This window comes from Molothrus ater, chromosome 27 (genome assembly GCF_012460135.2).
Source record: "Molothrus ater isolate BHLD 08-10-18 breed brown headed cowbird chromosome 27, BPBGC_Mater_1.1, whole genome shotgun sequence".
Lineage (NCBI taxonomy): Eukaryota > Metazoa > Chordata > Aves > Passeriformes > Icteridae > Molothrus > Molothrus ater.
In genome coordinates, this window is record NC_050504.2 from 4,457,899 (window position 1) to 4,485,855 (window position 27,957).

The 27,957-nt window shown below is 45.7% G+C and overlaps 1 protein-coding gene across 1 annotated transcript in view; it reads left to right on the forward strand.

Moving 5' to 3' along the window:
* The first annotated feature begins 2,608 nt into the window (after positions 1-2,608).
* MAP3K3 (mitogen-activated protein kinase kinase kinase 3) overlaps positions 2,609-27,957 on the forward strand; it is a 32,915-nt gene continuing 7,566 nt past the window's right edge. The window contains exons 1-14 of the mRNA XM_036399024.2: positions 2,609-2,801; positions 9,088-9,209; positions 9,713-9,802; positions 11,062-11,102; positions 14,080-14,179; positions 14,802-14,915; positions 16,134-16,254; positions 20,630-20,763; positions 21,553-21,614; positions 22,016-22,083; positions 22,316-22,408; positions 23,224-23,415; positions 25,349-25,497; positions 27,235-27,366. Of these exons, the coding sequence (XP_036254917.1) occupies positions 2,798-2,801; positions 9,088-9,209; positions 9,713-9,802; positions 11,062-11,102; positions 14,080-14,179; positions 14,802-14,915; positions 16,134-16,254; positions 20,630-20,763; positions 21,553-21,614; positions 22,016-22,083; positions 22,316-22,408; positions 23,224-23,415; positions 25,349-25,497; positions 27,235-27,366 (1,422 nt within the window). The 5' untranslated portion in view covers positions 2,609-2,797. The remainder of the gene's footprint in view (positions 2,802-9,087; positions 9,210-9,712; positions 9,803-11,061; positions 11,103-14,079; positions 14,180-14,801; positions 14,916-16,133; positions 16,255-20,629; positions 20,764-21,552; positions 21,615-22,015; positions 22,084-22,315; positions 22,409-23,223; positions 23,416-25,348; positions 25,498-27,234; positions 27,367-27,957) is intronic.

Genomic DNA, 27,957 nt, shown 5'->3' on the forward strand with positions numbered 1-27,957 from the left:
GAAAACCACGGAGTATCAGCTGGTGTAAAACAAATAACCTGATCCTCAGCAGGAACTGTAATGGCAGGACAAGGAGAACTGGGTTCAGACTGATAGAGAGAAGGATTTGATGGGCTATGTCCTCCCTGGGAGGGTGGGCAGGCCCTGGCACAGGGTGCCCAGAGCAGCTGGGGCTGCCCCTGGATCCCTGGCAGTGCCCAAGGCCAGGCTGGACGGGACTTGGAGCAGCCCTGGGACAGTGGGAGGTGTCCCTGCCATGGCAGGGGTGAAACTGGGGGGGTCTTTAAGGGCCCTTCCAACCCAAACCCTTCTGGGGTTCTGTGATTCCAGCATAGCATTAAGTACACAGTAAAAGTCAGAAAGGAATTATTCCCTTTTTCTCAAATTACACAAAAAAGGGACGCTTATTTTGGTAGAAAGTTGGATTGCAGTTCAGGAATGATTTACCAGCTTGTCGGGGAGGGGGAAAAAAAGGTGTGAGGGTCTGTAGTGGTACAAAAACGTCCTGATGGCACTTGCATGTAGATAGTGATGCTAGAATGTCTGTAAAATGGGGAAACCACAAACCAAGAGACAAATCTGTTGGTTTACACATTAGGTTTGACAGGTGGGTGAAGTGATGAGCTGTTAAGGACAAATCATTCTATTTTCAATTTGGTAGAAGGTGCGGGGAAGCTTCAGTGAAATCCAGACACCCTGGGCAGTGGGAGATGGGAACCCGAGTGAGTTCCACCAGGGTGGGTGTCCCTGCCATCTGCCAGGAGCTGCTGCCTCCTGTCACAAGCTGCCACTCGCTGGTCTAATATCTGTTGGACTCAGTAAAGCAAGTTTCTGCACAAAGGGACATGGAATCGTCCTCGTTTAGCAGGACAAGATAGGCAAAGATAGCAAACGGTGAGGTGATGATGGAGTGGTTTGAAATCAGGGCTGGTGCAGTGGGGAACTGATACTGAATTTCTGCCTCCCAGGGCATGGGGTGGGATCTTCCCTCTCTTATAAAAGCTTTTTTATAATGATCCTGGCACAAAGAGTCAGCATTAAAATTAAATTTGGTGATGAACAAAAGTGGGAGGCTTCAATAATATGAGGGAACTGGAGTGTCTTGGAGATTGGATGAGTGAAGTGTGAGAAATAGAGATGAGATTAAATGTAGCAGCAGAGAGTGCAAGGATGTGAATTTATGGACAAGGAGAAATCTGTGGAGTATTTTATTGGAAATTAGTGAGGACAGGAAACTGAGATGTAGTGGTTGGTAAAGGGTAGTGATAAGCCATCATGAAGCTGTGAAAAAGCATGTCAAAAAGTGGTTCCAAGATCAATAATGGTGCTGTCAAATGAGAGAGGAGTTCAAATTGGATCAGGGACAAAAAACTACCCACATGATACCACAAATACAAGACTTGTATTAAGAAGGGAAAGTGGCTGGGTCTGTGGATCCCTTTTCCTATTTCTGTGTCTACCTGGTATGACACTCCAAGAGCTTTTTATTACCTTGACAGTTAAAAAAAAAAAAAAAAAAAAAATTATGTTGCAGATAATGTTGTCATGTTTTGACTAAGTCCCAAATCCCTCCTGATGGGTAGGTTCAGATTCCTGCTCTTGTTCACACTTTTGAGCAATTTCCCTTTCCAGTCTAGTTTTCTTGTCCATGTGCCTTATCCAGGTTCCCTAACCCCTTTGACATTGCTGTTTGGGAGCAAAGCCACTTCCAGACACTTGGCAGGCTGAGAAGCAGCAGCTGGAACATCTGCTCCAGGTGGGGTTCCCAGCAGCAGGGCAGCCCTGGCCACCACACGGAGTCAGGGCTGGGCTCCTTTTCAAAAGAACAAACCCCTTCTCCTGTTCCTTTGGTGGAAAGGACAGCATGGAAATACCATCCTGCAGGTGCAATGGACACACACTGGGAAAGAGCAGGCTGGGGTTTGTTTTAAAACGTATAATCTGATTTAAACACAGGGGGGAGAATGAGCTGGTCTTTAAGGTCCCTTCCAACCCAAAGCATTCCTGATTCAGAGTGGAATTTCTGGGTTGGACTGGATGATGACAGAAGCACACGGTGGTGTGTGAACGGAGTTACCCAGCAGTTGCATCAGACCCAATAGAGCAGGATTTTTTAATTATAATTCATTAGTTCATTTGAAGGGAGCATTTCTTCTCATTAACCCTGTGGCTGGATTCCCAGAGGTGCTTTACTGCAGGTACAGCACGGGCAGACGGACAAAATTCGATTTTTCCTTTTCTATTATCTTTTCTGGATCCGGCCCCGCTGTCCGTCACTCTGATTGACAGCATCAGGGGGCGTGGTCTGATATGCCCCGCCTCCGATTGACGGGGGCGTGGCTTCGCCGCGGCGCAATGGGCCCCCGTGATTGACAGCCGGCTCCGCGGGGAGGCGGGGCGGGCGGCGCGGCTCCTCGAGCGCCCATTGGCCAGCAGCGCCGTCGGGTGGGCGCCCCGGCGGCGCCGATTGGCGGGCGGCGGCGGGTGCCGCTGTGATTGGCAGGAGGCGGCGGGTGCGCGGCGGCCGCCGAGCGGTTTGTTTTGCGGGCGGCGGCGGCGGGGCCGGCCCGCACGGACCGCGGGCACCGGGACGCACCGGCAGCGCCTGCGCCCTCCCGCCCCCGCCCGCCGCTCCCGGAGCGCGGCCGCCGGGAGGAGGCGGCGGCGCGGGGCCTGGGAATGTGGCGGCGGCGGCGGCGGCTCTGAGCCCTCCCCCTCGGCCCGGCCGCCATGGAGCCGCGGCGGTGACAGCGCCGTCCCGCAGCGCCCGCCGTGAGCGGGGCCGCCGCCCGCAGACATGGGTGAGGAGCGGCGGAGAAGCCCCGGGAGCCGGGGCCGCGTCACGGGCCGGGGCCGCTGCGGGCGGGAAGGGGCGGCGGGAGCTCGGCCGGGCCCCGCTCCGGGGCGCTCGGACCCGCCAGGGCCGGCGCGGGCGGGCCCGGCAGCGGCAGCGCCGCGGGGAACGGTGGATTTTCAAGGATTTGGTTAAAATGGTGAAAATCGGTGTTTACCGAAACGTGCGGTGCCCCCGGCCGGTACCGAGCTTGGCCAGACGCAGCCGGCGGGAGCAGCGGGCCGGGCTGAGCTCCGGGGGCTCCTCCAGCCTCCAGAAGTTGGCTCTGCTTGAGACGGGAATTGCTGTGCTCAAGCTTTATCAGGGAAATTTCTATTATTAAGTGCAGCTTGGGCGTCCATCAAAATAGATTTTCCTTTATGGAGCTCCCTCCGAGTTCTCATTTGCCATTCTCAGCGCAGACAGCAACATGTAAAAACAAGTAAAGGAGTTGGAAGGACTCTTTTTCAAGAGGAAAACTTTATTATGAAGAGCTGCCATGACTGAATTGGTTAGATTAATTCAAAATAATTTGGATTTGGACTGTATGTCCTGTATAAAGAACTGCTTATGGAGGGGATCTTGTGCTTCCTAATTCTGTTTTCAGCTTAGAGAGAGGTGCTAGAATTAAACTTTTAATTGCTCTAAACCAGAACTTACTCATACTTGCATATTGGCAAGGAAATTCCTGCTTTTCTAAGTCTGGAGTTTCATGGCTTCATGGGCTACAACTTAAATGTTTCTTCCCCACAACCAAATTTGGTTTTCTAAGACTCTCCTTCGTTTAGTCTGTGTACATAATTAACTTTTATACTTTAAATTCAAACGCATTGCAAATGTTATTCTACAACTACTTCAATATCTCTTTACTCTGTTTTAAATTGGTAAATACAACAAATTCATGCAAAACCATCGCTAGATTTCTCTGCTACAAAGAGGAATAGTGTAATCCGCTCTGTTTAGAGCAGCAGGGTGCTTCATAAACTTAAAATGGTTTAGAAGTCGGAGCTTGGATTTCCACGAAAGTGTTTTCCAATGGCAATTGGACCTGTGTTTGTAAACATGTGAGCACAGAATGAAAAAATACAATTTCATGGAGCACTCCACCATAGCATTGTGTGCATCATGGCACAGCTGCAAGCAGGTTTTTCCCTTTGCAATGGGAAAAACCTAAATTCACTCAGCAACTGTGACCAAACAATGAGATCAGTAACGGGTGCCGGGCTGTACACGGCGCTCTGACTTCCTTTGGCCGGGTGTTTGACCCACCTGAAGGATGCGTGCAGTGCTGGTGTCGGGGCTTGCAGAACTCGGCGCTCACCTGAGCGGATCCAGGGCAGTCCCTGAGGGTCATTGCCCTCCTTGGCAGGCTGGAGAACGGGGCCCTGCAGCCCGAGGCGCGCAGGGGGAGCGGGGCTGGCTTTGGGGAGCAGGCCCTGCTGCCTGCAGCTTCCCCTGCGCTGGCTTTTCCTGCCTGTGTCACTTCCTTCCCTTGGCTCACACGCACCCGGTGACAGCGCGGAGGGAGCGGGGCTGAGCCTGCGGGTCAGGACCGGCCCCAATCCCAAATCCCAGCCCTGTCCTTAACTTGTGAATGGGAACGGGGACCCTGAATGTGTCCTGCAGTGATGTGCCTTCTAGAGCTCTTTGATTTTTCCTCTCACTCTACAAACCAGGTCGTTTGTGATTTCCTAAAGCTTGCACGCAGCAGCATTTTGGTACCACCAAAGCCACCCGCAGCCAAGGACTCGAAACTCCTTTCAACTCTTTCTGCTGTTTTGAGACCTCTAACATAGACACAATTTGTGTAAAATTTCCTCATTGCCCTCAGATCTGCTAGCCACTCACCCAAACCAGCTTTGCTGTTGTGGGGGTAGATAACACACAGATGTGTTCACCTCTTTCTCTTTTACACAATATGGGATCATGTGTCCCACTATGACACCATCTAAAACATGATCCTGGACTAGGGGTGTCCACAGACATGCAGATACTTCTGCTGTTCTAACGTTGTGATTTTTTTTTTTTGTTCTTTTTCCAAACTGTTTCCATTTCCGACTTGTTCAGACCTGTGTAACAAACCAGGGATTGGTTGAAGTAAATGCTTTGTGGAGAGGAACAGCTTTCTCTGTGAGCAGCAGTTTGCTTTTATCGAAGTTATAAAAATCCTTGAGTGTAGTTTTTAAAACATGAAAAGCATTTCCTGGACAACATCTTTCCCGCACAAAGCAGAACTGTGTTTCCCAGACCTACTGGAGACCAGGCAAAACAGGGTCCCTCAGTGCTCCAAAAATTGCTTCATTTTCATTTGTAGCAGCTTCTGCATTGTGCAGTTAATGTAAAGCTGCTCCACGTGCTTCTCCAAGTCAGTCTATGGAAATCCTCTGTTGGGATGGAGCTAAAGAAGTATTCAGGCTTCTCAGCATTAAATCCATCACAGTGCTGTCCTCACCAGATACACTTTTCCCCTGTGCAAGCTCAGATCAGTATTTGACTTTATTTTATCCTTTTAAGAGATAAATACTCTGTCATGTCCTACCTCATCAACACAGGGGTGAATTACAGGATGTGTGGTTTAGTAGTAGGGAACCAATAGCTCAGTGTAAGACCACTAAAAAATGTACAATAAGATTCAAACTCAGCTGAAGTTCTTCCATCCTCTTTGTCAGAACATTAACTGTTCCCGTTTTATGAAGATAAATAATATTTTGGTGTTAGAATGGCTGCAGTGAGTGAGATACAGAGCTTGCAGGGCACTGACTGGGGTTTGTAGAATATCCTGAGCTGGGAGGGACCCACAGGGATGGTGGAGTCCAGCTCAGGACACCCCAGCAATCCCACCCTGTGCCTGAGAGCGTTGAGCTCCAGTGTTTGCCAGATGCTGCCCTTCAGAGTTTGTGCTGTCAATTCACAAGTTGCCTCAGTAATAAATAAATTCACTTCATAGCTGCAGTCTGTAACAGAGAGCACACACAGTTGGCTGGATGTGTCCTCTGTGCCACAAGGGAGTGACTGCTGACTCCACACAGCCTGGGACCTGGGGTAGAACACCTGTAGCCAACCCTTCAGCCACTGATCTTTGTTTTCCAGTGATGTTTAGAGGAGAATTCTTACTCTCAGACCTATTCTTTGATGGACTTGATTTCTTGTCATCAGCCCTCAGTTATAAACTGCTTTCTTAGCTCGTTTGCTGCTTGCCCAGAGGAACTCTGCCAAGACAAGCTCTTCATCCTCCTGGTATCTGGCCAAACCCAAACTGCACTGTAGTGGAAAACTTGTGTCCCAGCTCTTCCCTGAGTGTTTTGGGTGGTAGGAACCTCAGGGATGTTCCAGGCCATAGGTTGTGGCATTTTGTTGTGCACGGTTTCAGCCTTTGTCTGCCAGGTGACTCCAAGGCTGTTCTTAGCACCATCAAAATGAAAGAGTGCCAGTAAATTGGAGACACTCCAGTAAAGGCAAAAGGTTAAATGTTCAACTGTAAAGTTGGAAACTTAAAAAAAAAAAAAAAAAAGGAAAAAGTTGTGCCATTGCCTACCTGGAACTTTAGCTTCATTCACAGCTGTTTCTTCACATTTTCATCCCACAAGGGGTTACTTAGTGCTGAGATAGATCCCAGCACTTATTTCCTTTGGCTGATGTGCTTCTCAAAAAGCAGCCTCTTGCTTAGGTTGTGTTACTTACACCACTTGCTTCTTTTACATGCAGTTGGAATGTCAAGGAGTGCTCTCCCTTCTCCACTGCCACAATGTGGTTATTGTCTCATTTGGCTTGTCTTGGACAGCAGAGATTTGCTGGGTTTTGATTTGGATTTTTTTATGTTCTCTGCTCTGCATTCCTTTTTTAAGATTTTTTTTTTCTGTAATTAACACCTTCTGCAGATGCATTGGGAGATTTCTTTTCCTTTTATTTCATAACCTGGTCTAGGCTTGATGTTTCTGGTGTAACATTGTGGAGTCACAGTGGATGTATCTCAGATGTTGGGTGCTCTCAGGACCAGGTTAGGACTGACCTTCCAGTGCCTGAAGAGAGCCTGCAAGAGAGATGGAGAGAGACTTTACAAGTGGACAGGACACAGGGAATGGCTTCGCACTGCCAGAGGGCAGGGATGGTTGGGATGTTGGGAAGAAATTCCTCCCTGGGAGGGTGAGGAGGCCCCTGGATCCCTGGCAGTGCCCAAGGCCAGGCTGGACAGGGCTGGGAGCAGCCTGGGACAGTGGGAGGTGTCCCTGCCTTGGCAGGGGTGGCACTGGGTGGGCTCTGAGGTCCCTCCAACCCAAACCATTCTGGGATCCTGTGAAAGCTAAAACAGAGCTGGGCAGAAACTGTTTGGTTTAGCAGAGATAATCCTAGTGTGACTTCTGTTCTGACTGGGACTTCAGCTGTTCCCTCCTTACAAAGAAGTGTATTTTTCTCATTCTGCTTTTAACTTTCAGCAGGATCTGCTCCCTGCGTGCTTTACAAGCTGTATGTGTCCCACATCTGTCATCTTTCAGCATTGCGAAAATCTAGTTTATTATCCAGGCATTGATTAATTATGAAGCCAGTCTTTGCATAAAACATAAGCTGACTGCTTTGGAGAGACTCGTGAGCAAATGCACGACACGAAATTGCAGAAACAAATTGTCCCAGTGAGTCCCTTTTCCAGAGAAGTGCCAGTGTGAGCCAGTCCATCCTTTGATGTTCAGCAGCTGTTCCAGGACAGCTCTTCCAAATGCAAGTGATTACCTATCAAACCAGTGCCATGAATCAGGGGAGAGTGTGTAGCCATGGTGGATTCTTAAAATTAAATTTCAGTTATTTACAAATCAGCTTCAGAAATGCTCATTTCAGTTGAAACTTCTCAAAGTGGCAGAGTGAGGGAAGAAAGGAGGAACTGTGATAACCTCATCTGGCTCACATCACTTCCAAAAATCCCAATTATCAAAAAAAAAAGCTTTTCTTTCAAATTTAGGGTTTTCAGGTCCTCTCAAACTCTTTTAGAAAAGCCAGATTCTCCTTGGCATGTCCAGAGCTGACCAAATCGTTGCTTCAAATTCCATGCCCAAGTGATGCCTTAACATCAGGAAGGATTTAACTGAGTGTATTATTTGCCAAGGAAACAACACCTGATCCCTAAAACCTTTTGGCAGGCAGTGCAGAGGGCAGGGCTGTGCCAGGAGCAGTGACAGCCTGAGGTGCTGCTCTGTCAGCTGGGGCACAGGGCAGCCAGTGCCCAGTGCAGCCCCACTTTGGACAGAGCTGCGCTTGGCAGCTTCCTTTACCTTCTGCAGTATCGAGGAATTTCAAGTCCTTATCCTTGCTCAAGGAAAGGATTAATTTCCACAGCTCCATCTACCATCCATCACAGCCACTGTGCATTGCTCTCTTTGTACATCTTTGTTTTTTTTCTCTAAGCACAAGGTTCTGCTGAGTACCACTTCTCAAAACAAACAGGCAGTGGGAAAGAATATTTTAAATTGGTTACATCAGGAATCTTCAGAAAGTAATTCTTAGTCAGTGGAACATACAAGAAAAAAAATCCATGTGTGTTTTTATATTGCTGCAAGGCAAGAAGCTTTGAAGTGAACCTGCTGCATTGCACTTTGCCAGCAGACAGTGTTCCTAGTGCTGGACAGCTTGAACCTGCTCAGCAGATCTTGAAATCCCATAAAATGGTTTGAATTTTATTCCATCAGCTTGTTCTGAGGGAAGAGAGGAACGTGTTGGGGCAATCAGTGCAAATGGGTTTGTGTTCACAGATACTCCAGATGAATCCTTGTCCAGATTTTCATTTCTCTTTCTACTGGCCGTGGTTTGTTCCACTAGCAGGCAAGAATTCAGAGTTAACAGGACATCAAATGGGAAGGAACAGACTTTTCCCAGGTTTTCCTTGGCAGAAGCACGTCAGCTTGCCCTTCCTAAATGACCTGTGATGGTCTAGCAAATCTGTCCAGGTTTTACTGCTGGTTGTGAAGACTTTTGAACAGAATTAGGGGCTGGGGATATTCATTCTCATCTGTACTCTGGCCAGATCCTTCTGTGATATTCGACATGATGACTTAACATTTATCTGTCAGTTTATTATGTCACATTCAGTTAAGTTGGGGCTTTTTTATGACTACATTAAATCCCAGTGTATTTGCAAAGATCCTGAAAAGGATTGCTGTTCTATGAGCCAGCAGAAAACCGGTGTAGAAGTGTCAGAGCTGCAGAAATGTCATGGTTGGTGCTCACCCAGACAACTCACTCCTGCAATTCTTCTGTGTGCATCACAGATGAACAAGAGGCCTTGAAGTCCATCATGAAGGACCTGGTGGCACTCCAGATGGGCAGGCGCCACCGCCTCCCTGGGTATGACACCATGAAGAATAAGGACGCTGCTCACTCCAGCAGACAGGTAAAACGGTGTGTGCGTGCCTGAGCTGGTGACCTGGGGACAGAAGGGACACAGCAGGTGGACAGAGCATCTGACTGGCTCAGATCCTTGGCTCTGTCCTGTGCTTCCAACAGCCAAAGCATCAGATGGGAAGTAGCTCCTTGATCCTGCTCAGGCTGTGGCAAATATGGTAGCTTTTTATATTTTTTATATTTTATATAAGATTAATGAATATAATATCTGTATATATTAATATGTTAATGATATAAATATTATATTAGTGATGTTATTATTAATATCAATATTTGATATTAACATCAAACTGTATATATTATATATGCTATACATCTATGTAGTTTAATAAAATATTTAATATATATTACATTATACATGTGTGTATACTGCATTCTCCCCATATGTATTTTTTATGGGGTTTGGTCTGCCCAGCTAAAAACCTTAGCAGGTGGCTTTCTGATTTCACAGTCATATTTCCATTTTTAAAGTGATTTTATTCTTTTTTAAAGAAAAAACACAATGCCAGCAGTCCCCCCCTCTTGGGCAGCCCTGCAATAATGAACCAGTGTGCCTCTGCAGCGGAAGAAAAAAAAATTCCGGTAAGAAAACTGACTTCATTTCCATATTAGCAATTATAAATTAGGAATATGTCTTCAAGTTGTGTGCAGTGACTTCATGTAATTCCCGTGCTGTTTGCTGCATTGTTCCTTTACTGATCAATTCAGATGAATTCTGTATTTTTATTTTTTTTTTTCATTTTGTATAATTCTAGACTAAGTTCTTTCTATTCCCACATCTGAAAAACCCCTCTTTAAAGCGACATGTGAGCGCCCCACCTGCGGCTGCTCGTGGCTGGGGTTGGGAAGTTCATTTTCCCCTGGTCCAGCAGCACTGCAGGAATTCCGTGTGCTCCCAGGGACTCCATGGGTCCTTTTGAACTGCATTCTTCACCACTGGGCCTGCCAGAAACTTCCTCCAGCTAAAGAGCATTTCCTGGCCACGTTTTTTTTTGAAGTTCCTAGATGTATGATTGCCTATTGTCTGAGGCTTTCACAGATGGCTTAATCTATTCCAATCACATAAATCGTGCGGCCGAAATGATGGAGCCTTATCAGGGTAGATTTTTTCCCTTTTATTTTTATCTTTCTGACCTAAATTGGGATTTGAACTTCCAATGTCCAGAGTTGAAAGTTCAGCTTGTTGACTCTTGCATGCCACCCAGCATCTTCTGAGTTTACAGTGGCTGCACAGGTTGCACACTCAGTGCTTTTAACTGTCAGGTGCTGGTGATGACCCCTTTGCTGAAACCTTAGAACTTTAAAAGGTGATACAGAATCAACCTGTTTGTACCTCTGAGTTTCAGGGGCTGCATTTTTGCAAAAGCAGAGATTTAGTCCATGTCTTAAGAATAAAGGATAATAAATTGGAATAAAAATTCAAAAACAGGACCAGGAATAAAAAATGTAGCACATTCCCTCTCTGTTTCCTGCCATGCATGCTTTGAGCATGCTTAAAGAAAATTGCCTTCAGGTTAATAAGCAATTAGGACTGAATTTCAAATTTTTTCCATGCAGTGTTAAAGATAGATTAATTTTTTTAAGTTTATTTCAATGTCCTCTGTTTAAGTGTCAGTTTACCAAAATTGCAGCTCAGTTTTTACCCCTTTCCTTCTCTTTCTCCTTCAGCAGTTTCTCCATTCCTCACGTGCTGTGTTCACGTATCAGCCACTTGTTTCCACAGCCTGCTTCAGCTTCCATGGAGAAAGTTAAAATACTAAAATCATAATGTGGTGCATTTGTGTGCTGTTGTGTGTGCCAGAGTTTGATTGTGAGCTCACCTTTTGTTCTTTCTCCTGCAGAATGATGTCAGGATAAAGTTTGAACATAATGGGGAGAGACGGTAAGTTGGCCTTCACTGCTTTGATTCTTTGCTTGGGAGGGTAATTTAGTCATCAGTAATTTAGCTTCAATATTTGGTTGGCTTTGCTTTCCTTTTTCCTGAATGGAAATCACACAGTGAAGGCAATAGCAAACAGCTCACACACAACTTGGTTATTTTTAGAGATCAGTGTGTCATAAAACACTGATTTATTTCCATAACATTTATTTGTAAGAGAACTGCAGCATTTTTAAAAGCTGTCCAGCCTGAAAAAAATTCAGCCTGAAAGTCTTATTTCAGATATGTTCCTATTTTGTTTCATTTAACTGAAACCAAATGAAGCTGATCAAATCAGCATCATTCTTTTCTAATTTCTCACTTCCTGATGCCCTGTCACTATCACTGCCCTGCTGTGATTGAGCAATAGATACAGCAAGGGAAGATTTTTTTTTTCATTGGTGTAAAAACTTCTTTGTTATTTCCTCTGATATTTGGTTTTGAGAGACATTCTTTTACAAGGAAAAAAAAAAAAACAGAAATAACTGAAATAGCAGTTTCAGTTTTTACAGCATTGTTTACAATGGATAAAATTGCTGAAATATTTCAAAGTAGGTCCCAAAAAGCCTCTTATTTGCCATCAATTCAAGAGGAACTCTTGAAACATTTTAATGACTCGTGGCTGTGTGAACACTCAGGAGGGCTCCAGGCTTGTCTGTGGTCTCTGGCTCTGCTCTCACTGAGGGAAAACATGATCTTCATGCTGGGCTATAGTGTCTGTATTTCAGAAGATACTGATTGGGTTGTAAGCATGAATGTATGTGCCATCTTCACAGCCATCTTGTGAGATGGTTTCTCCCAGGCCAGGCAGTACTTCCATCATGAAGTAGTTCACAATTTCATGATAAAATGCAAATTTAATGTGAATGGCACAGGAGGAGAAGTTGTGTGTAGTGATCCTCACAGCCTGTTCTGACAGAGGTTATTGGCCAGGTTGTTGAAGCTCCTCCTTTGTCAGATTTTGGGATTTCTGTTAGGAAAGCAGAAGTGTTCTTTGTTGGCAAAGCAGGCTGTGGAGAATAATTTTCTACTCTTCCTCAAAACTTGAACTGTTTCTTTCACTGAAATCCTATGTGAATAATTCTGTCAGTGACTTCTTGTGCTGTGGGAGAAATTTTACAGGTGATCATCACTGGGATTTGCTCCCTCCTTTGTCAGCCAGGTCTGCTCAGCACTCTTCTGTGTCAGGGGCTTTGTGGGGACAACAACAGAGCCGCAGTGGGACATGTCACCGTTCCTTGTCACACTGTGTCAGGACAGGGCAGCTCTCCTGTCACCACAGGCTTATCATCCTGCCTGTCTGCTGGGTGCATTCCAGGGGGCAGAAGGGTTTTCTCCTGTTGTTTTTGGTTTGTTTTTTTTTTTCCCTAAAATGAAAAGGTTGATTGTGTGTCAGTCTAATTATGCAGTTGTGCTCGCCTGAATTCCCTGCTCCCAGCACAGTGTGCAGTTCCAGACAGGGAGCTTGCACCAGAATGTCAGTGTGTGTGCTTGGTTTCACAGGAGCTGCCAGATCTAACCACAAATATTTAAGGTGGTCAGGCAGGAATGGGCTCCTTAAACCCTGCAGTCCAGGATTTTGTGTTAGAGGAGTGCACAGAGTTTTTAAACTAATAAAATTTGTGGCACCTGAGAACAGCTCTGCTTTTGAAAGCATTGAGTGTAGAATGGGAGCCTTTATAAGGGACTGAGAGCCACATGGCATTTGTGTGGTGCCAGACTACTGTGATTTCATGTATGGGTTTCCTAGGAATATGTAGAAAATGTTATTGTGGGCAGCTTTTTAACAAGGACAATTATTTCCAAACAGCTGAATGTTGTAGGTCTGGTAGCAAGATAACCCTTCATGGGAAGGGCTGAGGAACACAAGGGGTATTTAAAACAAAAGCTGCATCTCTTGAAAGGACACCCAGGGCTGAGGAGGCTGTGTGGATGGATGACTGGGAAACCAAACCTTCTCTCCAAAGCACAGGTTCATCCCAGAGCCAGAGAATCCCACAATGGTTCGGGATGGAAGGGACCTCAAAGACCCAGTGCCACCCCTGCCATGGGCAGGGCCACCTCCCACTGTCCCAGGTCACTCCAAAGCCCCTCCAGCCTGGCCTTGGGCACTGCCAGGGATCCAGGGGCAGCCCCAGCTGCTCTCTGTGGCCCCTACACAAAGCCCCTCTCCCTCCCTTTCCCCACAAACTCCTGTGAGATAATTCAGGGTCTCACTGAGTTGGTCAAGAACAGGTCTTGAGTTTCCATGGTCCACTCAGTGACTTGGAAGTCCAAACAGTCCCTTGATCATTTGTAGTGTGCTGCTGTAGCAAAAGAAATATAAAAAACCTGAAAGTTTTTTCATTGCAAAAGATTTTTTTTTCTCTGAAAGTTAACTAGCAGGAATTGCATGGGAAAGAACACCAATCTTCCAACTGAGGTCAGAAAGTATAACCAGATATTTTAATAGTTCATGTGTGAAGAGGATCTTGGATTGTTTAGCCTGGAGAAGAGTAGGCTCGGGGGAGACCTTGTTGTATCCTGTTTTTTCTGCCTCGTGACAAGTTTGTTAATTGGTGCTCACAATCCAGCTCTTTGTGGCAGTATCTCATCTGTGCCAGAGCAGGTGGTATTTTTTAAGCCAAGGTGCACAGGGCATTTGTATCCTGCTATGTGAAAGACATTTATTCAAAAAAGGATTCTTTTCTGCCCGGGGACAAAGGGATTCTATTTGAAATCTCCAGCTGAATATTGCATTTTGACAAACTGTATGGAAACGGGCCAGAGATCAATAATTCCTTATTGAAATAACACATATAAATTTAAATTTGAAAGGTTCCCTGCTTGCTTGTGGATGAGAGGAGACCGTTGAGATGTGGTTTTAATGGTTCAGCCGTGTGATTTGATTGCATTACCAAGTGTATCTCTGCAGTGAGGCAGTGGCTCTCTTTCCTCCCAGGATCATTCCGTTTGTCCGTCCCGTGCGCTACGAAGACGTGCAGCAGAAAGTGAAAACAGCCTTTGGGCAGCCCCTGGACCTCCACTACATGAACAACGAGGTACTGAGCTCTCAGTGCTCTCTGCACTGACGCCTCCTTTCCCCAGCACAAATTCTCTACTCGGAAATTTAATTTTTGGGTCTTTCTTTAATACAAACCATTGTTGAATCCCTGATCCGAAGGCAAACTGATAAAGCTGATCCTGATAAAGCACCTCACTGATGGGTGTGTTGTACAAACATCAGCATCTTGTTCCCTTGCTCTGGTGTTGCTTGGGACACTACATGAAACCCAATTTTCACTTGTTCATTAGTTCTGGATTCATAAGTGTGCTGAGACCATTTTCTCATCAGAGAGTCAGGGGCTGACAAGTCTCTGTTCTTTGCAAGCAGCAAATCCAGGTAGCAGTTCATACTTGTGTGGGTGGTGCTTTAGGGGAATTTGCATTAGAGTCAGCCATTTCTCTGACTTGGGAGGAAAACCTCATTAAAAAGGACAGTAAGACAGCATTGGAATGAAAATTTGTGGAATAGCTGAGCAATCAGAATCCTGTTTTACAGTCTGGTGTTTTTCTAATGTTTGTTTAAATACCCATTGTATTTAAACAACCCATTGTAGAAGTAGCTTTTTTTTTTTTTTCTATCTTTTCTAATGATTTTCTTCCATGCTCTTTATCTTGCAGCTCTCTATTCCTTTGAAAAACCAAGATGACCTGGATAAAGCTGTGGATCTCTTGGACCGGAGCTCGAATGTGAAAAGCCTGAGGATACTGTTGCTGTCCCAGGACAGAAACCATGTGGGTAACAACTTCTGGGCCTGCAAAATCAAGGGTTTTACCTTAAGACTCTAAAGCATGATGGCAGCATGAATTGAGTGTGACAGGGATTATAAAATCACTTTTCCCAGGCACAAATGCATGTGTTTATCCTCTGTGCATTGGCTCAGCTATAGGTGTCTTTTTGTGTTGGATTTTTTTCCCTGACTTCAGTTTGGGGGCTAAAACATTGCAGCTCTTTAAGCAGGGTGACCTCTGCACCCTTTATCCAGCTCCCATGGACCTGCCCATGGTGGAGTTTGTGTGACTTAAATCAGACTCTTTCCTTACTCCCTTCAAGTGTATGCACTCATTAAATGTGCAACCATCCAGGAATTTAATATTGAATTAAAGTATTTGAGTTGTTGCACCTTCTTTGCCTGTCACGTTCAAATAATTTTTGGAAGTCAGAATTTATTTCCTTCAGGTGTCTTTGGTTATGTTCTTTTCAAATAAGATAAATTCTGTGACTCAAGAGGAGGGGAATATTACACCTTGTTGTAAAACTAGGTGTGTTGGGTCAGGGTTAAAATTGAAAGTGTCTGCAGGTATTGAGCCCCTGCTTTAACACAGAATCTCAGTGGCTTGGGGTGGTTTCATGTGTCTCACTCCTCTTCCTGCTTTGAACGAGATGAGGGCTCTGTGGAAAAATTACCTTTAATTAGATAATACCTATGTAAGTTCAGGGGAAGGATGAACGAATAACTTCATCTTGGCATCTCCTGACTGTTGGTGCTATTAAACTCTCCAGAATTTATTTTTACTTAGTCTGAGTTACGAATTTACTTTTTAAAGGCTGTGGGGAGTCAGATTGCTTCTGAAACAGTGCAAGATTCAGAATTTATCTCTGCTGGCCAAGGTGGCTGATGGAAATTGGAGGTGCCTCTGTGTTCTGGTCTCAGGGGGTGACAGGAGCCCCTCAGGTACCTGGCAGTGTCAGACACTGAGGCCTGCAAATGCTGCACTTGAGTTGAGCTGCCCTTGTAGTTCTCTGACTCCTGTTTTACACCCTAATTGTAAACCTGGCTCTTTTGCTGTCTTTTTGTTGGTGTTTTCTGAATTAATAGATTTCAGGCTCTAGAACTGTTGCTCAGCACTTTCTTGGTACTAAGCATAATATTTTTTTTAAACCGTGGCCAGACTGCTTGAGCTCCTTCATCTCACTTTATTTCGTTCTGTTCTTTCCATTTTACCCAACAGACCAGTTCTTCACCCCACTCTGGACTGCCCAAGCAAGTCAGGATTAAAACTTCCCAATCTGTAGGGGATGTGAGCACACCCTACCAGCAGCCAGAACCCAGAAGCAGGCATCTGTCTGTCAGTGAGTATTTTTGCCACTTCTACATGTTTTTGTTTGTTGAAATGCAGCTTTTGGGCACTAGTGTTTATGGTACAGCATTTAGGAGAGCCATGAGAAATTGAAAGGTTATTCTGGGACAAGGCAGTTCATTTTCAAAAGCTCTTAATGTGTTTACAGTAGAATGTTTCAAAGTTCCTTGCTAAGTTGTGGAACAGCTGAGGAGCTGCTAAAGGGGATGTCCTAAAGCCAGAGCCATTGTGGTTAGAAATTTGGAAAGCTGATGTGAGTCTATTAAGCTTTGTATTTAGATTGGCAATTTCAGTTCATGTAACCTAGATTTGATTTTTTTTTTATGTTGGGCTTTGGAATCTCTCCTGACTCCTGTAATCAAGCATTTTGCTGGGAATTACTATTGCATATCCAGCTAGTGTCCTACATTCTGAGTTTCCTCAACTTTGACTTCTAGAGTTATCAGTACAAGACAAAATCAGAGGTGCACAAAAAAAATCAGAGTAATATGTACCTTTGTCTCATTTCTTTGGGTTTCTGTCAGCCCAGTGAACTCCTTTTTGGGGGAAAGGTTCATGTAAGGCTTCTGTAGTTTTTATGACTTCCATCTTTGGCAGATATGTCTGATTTCTCCCAACTTCTGTGTTACAACCTCCTCTTAACCATGCAGCACAATTCAAATCTGTTCTTGAACGATTCTCAAAGCTGTTAACCTCTATATGAAAAACTAAAACACCTAAAACACCTTCAAGGATTTATGGGCCAAAAAAACCCCCAGAAAAGTCTGTGGTTTAGGGTTTGACTCCTTGGTGTGAAGCTCAATGAGCAGTGAAGGTGCAGGAGGAAGGTGAGAGTGTGAGGCCAGAGCTGAAATGCTGCTCTGCATTCTTCTGCTTCAGAAAGGAGAGAAGGTAAATTCTGCTGGAAACAGAGGCAGAGGATGACTCTGTTTGCTACAACAGCTATTTTGGGGCTTGTCACAGCTAATGCCTGAGGACAAGTGATGCAAGTCACACAGGGCAGTACCAGGAGCTGGGAGTGTCAGAGTTGTTTTGTTTGCAAGTTCTTCACTGCAGCAAAGGAGTGCTTCAGTTTCGTCAACTCTGTGAACTTGAGGCAGAACTATTACATGATTTTAGATCAGTGTTTGCAGTGCAAAGCAGCAAATAATAAATCAGCTTAAACCACAGCAGTCTCCATACGGGGGGGTCCAAGCCAGAGTTGGATCCACAGTGCTCTGAGCAGGGGTGGCTGGGAGAGGGAGCTCAGAGGGAAGGACTTGTGAGCTGGAGCAGTAGCTCTCAGTGTGGGCACTTGTCTGACAAACCTGCTTCTATCCTGTGGAGAGTTTGCTGATCCCCTTCTGTACAATTTGCTTTTATGAAGCAGCAAGCAAACAAAGTACTGAAAGCTTGTGAAGTACGTGACTGAAATGGGGACAAAAGACTTTTACTGTCCTTCCTAGACTGAAGTTAATATGCATAAAAAGAGCAACATTCCTTGGTCCTGAGAAGTGGTACCCATGCATGTCTGAACACCACGTTTCTTCTATAACAGACAAATTGAATGCCAAAATTATTTCATTTATAATATATATTTTTCTTTACTAACGTTCTGAGGTATCCAGGTAATGGTGCCAAAGCCAACAGACTGTAGCAAGTGTCTGTCATGGGTGAGCTGTGCAGTGATAAGGGGCAGTTACACACTCTTTCCTCCAATCCCAGCTTATGGATGCTTTCTGACAGCTTATCATTCATCAGTCAAGAAACCTTTGCTTTTATTTTCTGAACGTGTCAGAGTACCAGGCTGTTACATTACGAGAGGTCCAGAAAAGTTCCAGTTGTGTCAGAGGTCTGCTGGTAATTTGGCAATAGCTTGGTCTTGCATCAATTTCTTCTTCCTTCTCTTTTCCTGTCTTTGGTTTGGAAGAGGAACGTGCCCTGTTTGCTGGTGTTAATAGAGATTCTCCAACTCACACCATGCAATTGGAGTCCATAGCATTGTCCAGCTAAAGCTTTTTGCAGGCAGGAGAGGGACCTGTGTGGTTCCTGAGCTCCAGACAGCCCCAGCCTCTTGTCACCAGCTCAGAGCTTTGGAAGTAACGATAACTTTTATTTAAAAGTAAAAAAAAAAAAAAAGTTACTAAGCATTCTGGCAGGGCTTGTGTTTTTTCCACTCACTTCCTTTGATACACATGGATTTAGTGCCGACTTCCTTTTCCTGCCCAGGGATGGGGCCTTTCCACAGCAGCAGCTGGGCCGGTGCCAGCGGCCGGGCTCGCTCTGGCTGTGGCATCTGTCGGAAGGAGTGAAAGTGCTCCAGGGCTGGGGCAGCCCACAGCACTGCCAGGCTTATCCCACCCCTCCAGAGGGCTCCAGAGGGCTCGTCAGCCCTGGGAGCTGCCTGGGACATCAGGTGCTCGCTCTGAGCAGCACATTGTGGGCTTGACAATGTTGGCTTCGTGATCTTGGAGGCCTTCTCCAACCCTATGATCCTATGATTTTATGAATCCCTTTTTCTTCACCCCCTTTGCGCTCTAAGCCATGCCAGCATTGTTCATTTTCCTTCTGCAGCCCCCTGAAAGGTGTGTGCTCTGCTTTTCAGTCCGCTTCTCCCAGGTCTTCACCTTCGCTCTTTATTACAACTTCTATAGAAAATATTTTCCTTGGGAGAGTATTTGCTGATCTTTACCCATCTTTCCTAGCACCTGAGTACACACAGTTAATTAAAGACAGTGTTGCAAGGAGCACAGCTTGAGAGCTGATCTCCACCTGCTGCCTCTGGCTTCATGTGTGACCTCAAGCAGATTGGCCTGGACCACAGCAGTTCCTGGAGCTCACAGTGGGAATTGGTGGCAGCTGCAGGTGGATAGGTCACTGCAAAAAGGGATTTTTTTCTTCCTGTATCTAGTTTCATCTTCTTTGAGATATGCAAGGAAAAACTAAACCCTAAGAGTGAAGTTTCTCTCAGTAGGTAGCACAAGAGAAACTCTTTAGGTAGTGCCACTAACAGATGATTGAACTGGAATTATGCTCAGAAGGTTGAGCAGAAGAGGTTAGAAATAACTTTGTCAGGAGCTTGAGCAGTAATCACTTGGCATCTAAGACATCAGTACAGGTGCACATCAGACAGTTTGGTTTCCCTGGTCCAGTGTCTGTCCAGACTGTAGGGTTCACTCTGCAGTTACTCTGGGGGATTATTGTATTTGCATTGCTCCCAGTTGAAGGAAGGAATGATGAATCTGACTCCATGTTCTCAGAAGGCTAATTTATTATTTTATGATACTGTATTATATTAAAGAATACTAAACTAAACTATATGAAAGAATACAGAAAGGATACTTACAGAAGGCTAAAAAGATAATAATGAAAACTTGTGACTCTTTCCAGAGTCCTGACACAGCTTGGCACTGATTGGCCAATGAGTCAAAACAATTCACAGAAACCCAATGAAACAGTCACCTGTTGGTTATCCAAAACAATCTCCAAACACATTCCAGACAAGCAAAACACAGGAGGAGCAAATGAGATAATGATTGTTTTCCTTTTTCTCGGAGGCTTCTCAGCTTCCCAGGAGAAAAATCCTGGGCGAAGTGATTTTTCAGAAAATGTGAATGTGACAGGGGATAGAGGTGTGGTGTGGTGGGGATGGTGCACATCAGACAGGTTGGTTTCCCTGGTTCCATGTCTGTCTGGACTGTAGGGTTCCCTCTGGGGGTCTGTAGAGGTTTGGTGTGCTCTGGTGGGGCTGGTGCACATCACACAGGTTGGTTTCCCTGGTCCCGTGTCTGTCCAGACTGTAGGGTCCTCTGGGGGGGTGTAGAGGTTTGGTGTGCTCTGGTGGGGCTGGTGCACATCACACAGGTTGGTTTCCCTGGTTCCATGTCTGTCCGGACTGTAGGGTTCCCTCTGGGGGGGTGTAGAGGTTTGGTGTGCTCTGGTGGGGCTGGTGCACATCACACAGGTTGGTTTCCCTGGTTCCATGTCTGTCTGGACTGTAGGGTTCCCTCTGGGTGTCTGTAGAGGTTTGGTGTGCTCTGGTGGGGCTGGTGCACATCGGTTTGGTTTCCCTGGTCCCGTGTCTGTCTGGACTGTAGGGTTCCCTCTGGGTGTCTGTAGAGGTTTGGTGTGCTCTGGTGGGGCTGGTGCACATCAGTTTGGTTTCCCTGGTTCCATGTCTGTCTGGACTGTAGGGTTCCCTCTGGGGGGCTGTAGAGGTTTGGTGTGCTCTGGTGGGGCTGGTGCACATCGGTTTGGTTTCCCTGGTCCCGTGTCTGTCCAGACTCTGGGGTTCCCTCTGCAGTCCCTGTGGGGGGATGGAGCTGTGCTGTGGTGGGGTGGCTGCTGCAGCAGTGTCCCAGCAGCAGTGTGAGCTGTCCCTGTCACAGGCTCCCAGAGCACGGGCCGCAGCTCTCCCCCGCCCGGCTACGTCCCCGAGCGGCAGCAGCGCATCGCCCGCCAGGGCTCCTACACCAGCATCCACAGCGAGGGCGAGTTCATCCCCGAGACCAGCGAGCAGTGCGTGAGTACCCACCTGCCAAGGGGCTCTGCTGGCACCTGGGCCCTCCTTTCCTCTCCCAAACAGTCACTGGCTCTGGTTGCACCAACACCTTTAAGTGGTGAGGCGCGCGTTGTCCAGAAAGTTGTGGCTGCCCCATCCCTGGCCCCATCCCTGATTTAGTGGAAGGTGTCCCTGCCCATGGTAGGAGGTCGAATTGGATGACCCTTAAAATCCTTTCCAACTCAAACCATTCTGGGTTTATGAAGTGCTGCTTTGTGCATTTAAACAGCTTCAGATTGTAGCTGTGTAAGTTCAAAGCCTTTGTTGGGCTGCCAGAAGCAGTTCCCTGTTCTGGGCATTGCCCCTCCAGCTCTGACTGAGCAGTTTTGGTGGTGTCACACATGTGACAAGGTTTCCTATTACCAGGTTTGTGTGACCCTCTTGCTTTTGAAACTCTGCTCTCCATTCAGAAAAGTGGGAAGTGAGGCCAAAGGGCGACTTGCAGGTGGAGGCAGCAGCACCAGCAGAGACTGTTCCTGGAGCCAGTTGGGATCAAAACTCAGCACAAGGCTGCTAAAGCTTGCATTTTCCACAGCAAAGTCCTTCAACAACTAAAGCACTGCCTCAAATTTTATATGAACCTAATTTCTGTGGGAGATAAAGGAAAATTATACATTTATATAGGCTTAGACTCCCTTCTTCAGCTGCACATCCTGCAGGCAAACAGTCATGGGCTCTGCTCCTCTGTCACAGCCTCTCCTGGGCCCTGGACTGCACTCATGTTGCTGTGTGGTTTCTTCTGTGTTGCAGATGCTGGACCCTCTAAGCAGTGCTGAAAACTCAGTGTCAGGAAGCTGCCAGTCCTTGGACAGGTGAGCAGCCAGGTACAAATGTACAAACTGGTGAGAACGTGGGTGCTCAGGTGGAAATGCCAGTTGTACCTACAGAAAACCCTCTTTTCTATCTCATACATTTTCTTGGAGGGAAACAAGAGCTTTAACAAGAGCATTAAAGAGCATTAACTATGTCTTAAGGCTGTGTTATTTTCTGGCACAACCACAGACCAGCAAACTGGTGCTTCAGTAGCTTTAGGTTATAAATACAAAGTTCTGAAGCGAGCAGCCTGTGTGGAGCCGCCCCTCTTAGAACACCTGGCTGCAGGGTATTTAAATCTCTTTTAGACAAGGCTCTACTTGTTCATTTAGAAAATAAAACAACAAAATAAATACCCCAAACAATAGCAAAACTTACTCTTGCCTTCTTTCTCTTTTAGCCCTTCTTTTCGGAAGTCACGGATGTCAAGGGCACAGAGCTTTCCTGACAATAGGCAGGAGTTCTCAGGTATGTCTTTGCTACAAAGGTTATTTGACCCAGACACTTTGTGCTCTTGGCTGGCCGCCCTCCTTGCTTGCTGGGATTGTATAAATAGAAGAAGTGGGGACACGATGATGGAAAAGCTATGAAGTTATTTATTGCCCCTTCCTAAAAACCTGCTGTTACAGGAAAATTCTGTTATTAGAAGTTACGGTTTTTTTTGAAGGAGCCTCACTTTTGTCTTTGCTTCTCCTGGCAGACCGTGAGAATCAGATCTACGACAAAGCAGGCAAAGGTGGCACCTACCCTCGGCGCTACAACGTCTCCATGCAGCACAAGGACTACAGCGACGGTGAGTTGGTCCCACACCTCCCATTCCAGGCTGGGGAAAAAAGGTGAGGCAATGGCAACCTCTACACAAGGGTAACTCCTATTTGGAGAGCCTGGAAGTGCCCTGGTGCTTGCAGTTAGTGTTGAGATTCATGCTGCATGCTGCCACATTTTCGTGGAGACAAATGGTTGTTGTTTGTAATTCTTTGTTTACTTTGTAATTCTTTGTCCTTTCTGGTGTTATCCAGGCTGAGTAGGGAATTGTGGATGTAATTGTTAGACTTGGCCCTATATAAGTACTTTCCTACCACAGAGATTCATTATACTTTGCTAATTTGCATTGCAGACTTGCTTCTGGGTCTTTTAAATATAGCAGGGACTTGAAGAGTTGTATCTCTGCTCAATCAGATGGCTTTATGCAAAATAATCTCTCAAAATTTCATGAGGTGCAAGTTGGCCTAATCTTTATTTATGGTTTTTATTTGCAAGTCCAGGCACGTTATCTAGAAAGTCATTTTGTATGTAGTTGTTAAGAGTTCATGCTCAGAGCCTGTAAACCAGATTTTTCCTTTGGAAGGTAAGTTTAGATCTTACAACACTGAGGGCATTACAAAGTGTTCTCTGCCTTCTGCTTTGGGAACGATCCAGGGCTGTACTGAACTCAGGCAGCACCAGCCCTGAGCTGTTATATTCTTGCATCTCGTCTGTTTGGCAGCAGATTCTGCTCCATGGGAACAGAGCAGAACTTGGGATTTCTCTCCCTTCTCCCCGCTGCTCAGCCCCCAGCCATTACCTCCCGCTTGCAAGCATTGACTTAAAGCCGCTCCTTCTCCCCAGGCCGGAGGACGTTTCCCCGGATCCGACGTCACCAAGGGAATCTCTTCACCCTGGTGCCCTCCAGCCGCTCGCTGAGCACCAACGGGGAGAACCTGGGCCTGGCCCTGCAGTACCTGGAGCCGCGGGGCCGCCTGCGCAGCGCCGACAGCGAGAACGCGCTGGGAGTGCAGGAGAGGAACATTGCCACCAAGTGTACGCTGGGCTCCTGGGCACAGGGAGGGCTCCAGGGGACTCCAGGCCCGGTGCAGTGCCACAGCCTGCCTGTGACAATCCATTCCGACCACCTCGTGCGTAGCCGTGATGTTTTCTGAAAAATCCTTTCCTTAGGATCCTTATCCTTAGGAGAAAAAAATCCTTTTTTTCTCCTGAGAAGCTGAGAGGCCTCAGGAACAGAATGTAGACAGTGATTATCTGCTGCTGTGGAATGCAACAGGTGGATCTGTGATTGGTCTCATGTGGTTGTTTCTAATTAATGGCCAATCACAGCCCAGCTGGCTCAGACTCTCTGTCCCAGACACAAGCCTTTGTTATGATTTTTTCTTTTTCTATTCTTAGCCAGCCTTCTGATGAAATCCTTTCTTCTATTCTTTTAGTATAGTTTTAATATAATATACATCATAAAATAATGAATCAAGCCTTCTGAAACATGGAGTGAGATCCTCATCTCTTCCCTCATCCTCAGACCCCTGTGAACACCTCACACTCGTGCCCTGGCTGTGCTTTGAGACTTGGTTGTCACACCCACAAGTGTTTTTCTTCTCAGATTTCTTCTGGCCTTTCCTTTAGAAAGCATTGCAAATTCAGCTAAGAAGTAAAAATCTGCTTGATCTAGATGATCTACAGGGTTCTTAAAACAGGCAGACAAGCTTGTTTATTTTCTTGCTATGTTAACATTTTCAGTCAGGCTTTTGGGTTACAGTTATTCTGTATTTCATTTGCTCCTTAGTAGAAGGATTTACTTCTATATTAATGGCATTCTTGAGCTGTTTTGTTGGACAGCTTTCTATTACAAAAATAAAAAATAAGTGGAACATAAGTCATTATTGAAGAACTTTGTATATCCCATACAGTAATTTAAGGATCAAAATGAAGAGTAAGGAACGCACTAAAATACTGCCTGCCAGTAAATCTGATTAAATTAGACATGTCAAAGCAAATCTCTCAGCTCTTCTGTATTTTCACACTGTTCAGATGGCTGGTTCTTGTCTTTGTTTTTAGAGTTTCTTTTTAGATCCAACATAATTGGATGCATTGAACTGCAGGAGTCTGGTAGTGTTGCTTTCAAAGTTGGAGCTAAAGCACTTGTCTTTGAGTAATATGCTTTGGGATTAAGCACAGTCTGAATAACTGGGCTCAGGTATTAATCTCTGGGTCAGGAGACTGCTGCTCATGAATGTGAGGGTTCCCAGTGCCCTGAGGATGGAACTTCCTGCTGGTTGGAGATGCTGCTTTACCTGGGTCCCATGGGTATTTTTATTAAGTCTAACTGTTCAGCAGGTGAAGATACCCACACTGTGCTAACACAGTCCCTACTTTATCCATGTCCAGTAGGTAATCATGACTTCTAATCTTTATGGTTAGAGAGAGCCTTGCAGTAAAATCCTTCCCACAGAGGTTAACCCCAAACTAGCTTGGCAAAGAAACACAGAATAATGTCCTTCAAGTTGTCCCAGAAGCTTAAGTCATTCCCAGCTGGCTGGGATTGATTTAGCAAGGCTAATCCAGCTCTTCTTCATCTGATGCATGTGATAACTTCAGATCAAGGGCTGGAAGCTGCTCTTTAGTTGCTGCATCATCTCTTAAAGTAATGATGTTGTAGAATCCACCTGCTGGTAGAATGAAATTTCACCAAGCCCATTGAATAACTGGTCTGTAAAACACATTTGCAAAATGTTCTGTGGTGTCATTTGAATGGGACATCAGTCAGCAGATCCTTGAGAGTCTGGATGGTTGGGTTCTGTTCAGAGCTCTGCCACTGACTCCTTACTCTGGGAGAGCACCTCATGTTCACCCACCTACAGAATACCTGCTTCAGCCCCTGCATGGTGGAGATTGGTCCTCGAAAAGCCCCCCTTTGTTTGTAAAGAGTGCAGTGGAAGGAGGAGTGACTGCTGTTCTCTTGCAGCTCCAAGTGCTCCCATGAACTGGCGCCGGGGGAAGCTGCTGGGCCAGGGCGCCTTCGGCCGCGTGTACCTGTGCTACGACGTGGACACGGGCAGGGAGCTGGCAGCCAAGCAGGTGCAGTTTGATCCAGAGAGCCCTGAAACAAGCAAGGTAATTCTCATCTCAGCTCCTCAAAGCCTCTAAGGTCCTGTACAATGTCTCTCTCTGTCTGTCCTTGAGAGCTGGCATCTTATTTGGTTGGTACTAAGGTTTCGAGTCATGTGGAGAAGAATAGGAGTCATTTAAAAATTACTTTCCTGTGTTATTAACTTCAGCTAGAAACTAAAATCCATTTTCTTGCTTCATTCTTGGCTCTCCTTTCTCAGCTTTTTGGGGTTTTGCCAGGTTGCTTGAGGAATACTAGACTACCTTGTGTTCCTGGTTAGACATGGATGTGAATGAAACTAAATCCAGCAAGAGTAGAGGTTTTTTTTCTTTTTTGAACAAAAAAAAGCTGCTTGCACATGCAAAACCCACTTCTGGGTTTATGTGGTACATCCTGTATCAAGTGCATTAATTACCAATTTTCACTTTTGAATTCTCTGTGTCCTTAGAAACAAATGGAGCTGTGGGGTGTAAAATAATCGAGAACAGTGATGTGACAACAGTGGAGATGGGACATGAACCTTGAAATTAGGGGACAGCACTCAACTTCCTGCACAGGGGATGCAGCTGGAAGGGCTTTTGGGTTCTTTGCTAGTGTTTTAACAGTGTACCAGTTTCCCAATATTGAACAAATTCACTTTGAGCTAGAATAACTGATCCATGAAGATTTAATTATTCTGATTTTATATGGGATATTGGTGCCAAGATATGTCCTAAATTGGGAAGTTCTACTATGTCTGTGTTGTAAATCAGACAGTAACTCTGAGCCAAGGAGGAACAGGCTGAAATATATTTTGAAGGCACTGACACTCCAAACCTTATACCATTATTTGGTCTGATTAAGCAGCTTGCACTGGTTCCATGTGTGCCTACAACACCCAGGTTCTTGCTCTAAGGTTCTGCATCCTCTCCCAGAGTGAGAGAGCTGAACCTGATGCCTTCCCATGGCAGGGCTGGAAAGGTAAAAATGGGACTAATTTGGGGAGAAATCATTCCTTTTTCTGTAAATCCTCATGCTTCACAACCTTTGATGTTCCTCCTCTTCAATCCCTGGATTCAGCAAGAACCTGATACTTTTTCTGAGCAGCAAACATTTGTGATTCCATCTGAAATTGTTGGATAATGTCTTTGCACTGTGATACCCTGTTGTCTGTGGCAAGAGCAAAGCAAAGGATCAGTTTCATGTGCAGAGCTGCAGATTCTTTGAAGTAAATAGGAGAGGAAGCTGTTTGTAGGGCTTGATTCCAGTAAATCATCAGTGTGATCAGAACAGGACTGGGTGACAGAAACTTAGCAACCCTCAGCCCCTGTTGTTTTGCTCTCCAGTGGGTTGAAGTTCCAGTTCTGTACCTGTATTCAGAGCTGCTTCATAATTACACTCCCTGCCCACAGCCTAGTGAGAGAAGGGAGGTTGTACCTGTGTTGTGGGTGGAGAATCCTTTCAGCCACCATGCAGATGACAGAATCAAGGCAAGAAACAAAGTTTTTCTGGTACTAAATCCGTGTATGATACAGCCTGTGTTTTATCAAAGCTTCCACACCAATAGATAATGCAGTAAAAATGAACAGCAAGCCCTGGTAATGTTTGCCTTTTCCAAGAAGCAAATAAAGTGATGTCATGGATTACACTTCTCAGTGTGGTAGTGGTCTCATCCTGCCAGTGACATGACAAATTTATTATTCTTTATATTTATAATATATTTCCTGAGGCTGCAATCTTCTTTTCTCCTTCAACATCCATAGGAGGTGAGTGCTCTGGAGTGTGAAATTCAGCTGCTGAAGAACCTCCAGCATGACCGTATCGTGCAGTATTATGGCTGCTTAAGGGATCGAGCAGAGAAGACCTTGACCATCTTCATGGAGTACATGCCAGGGGTAAGAGCAGCACAGTCAGGGCTCAGAAGGGGAGGTGGCTGGGTTTCTCAGCTGGTTTATTAGTTGCTGTGATCCCCCTAACTATGTCATCTGCCTCAGACCCTCTTAGGGCTGTGCCTTCTCACGCTCATAATGCCATCACTTCATTTTATTTATGCCCAAATAACCTCTTTGGTTTTTTCCTTAAGTGTCTTCTACTTGAAATACATTCTCTGTGACAGTCATTAAAGCCAGTTCTTTTCTTCAGTCCAAATTTGTTCTACCAAAGTACCTCAAAGAACTTGGGCCAACACGTAAATCCTGGTAACTGAATTACCAAAATCATGGTGCAGTGAGGCTAAAACTGACTCTCCAAAAAGCAAGGCTTCTGACCCAGATAAGTCTGCTGAACTGTTTTATTGCTTGTCATCACAACAAGTTGTACCAGTAGACAGAACCTCCTTAGGCTGTTTTTGCCATGAAGCCTTGCTGTTCTTAAAAAGGGCTTCTTAGGGCAAGATGCTCATAGAAAGCCTTTAGCAGAGGGCAGAGTTCATTGCAGGGCCAGCTGGTGTACAACACCCAGGCCTTTTGGGAGCTGAATGGACACTG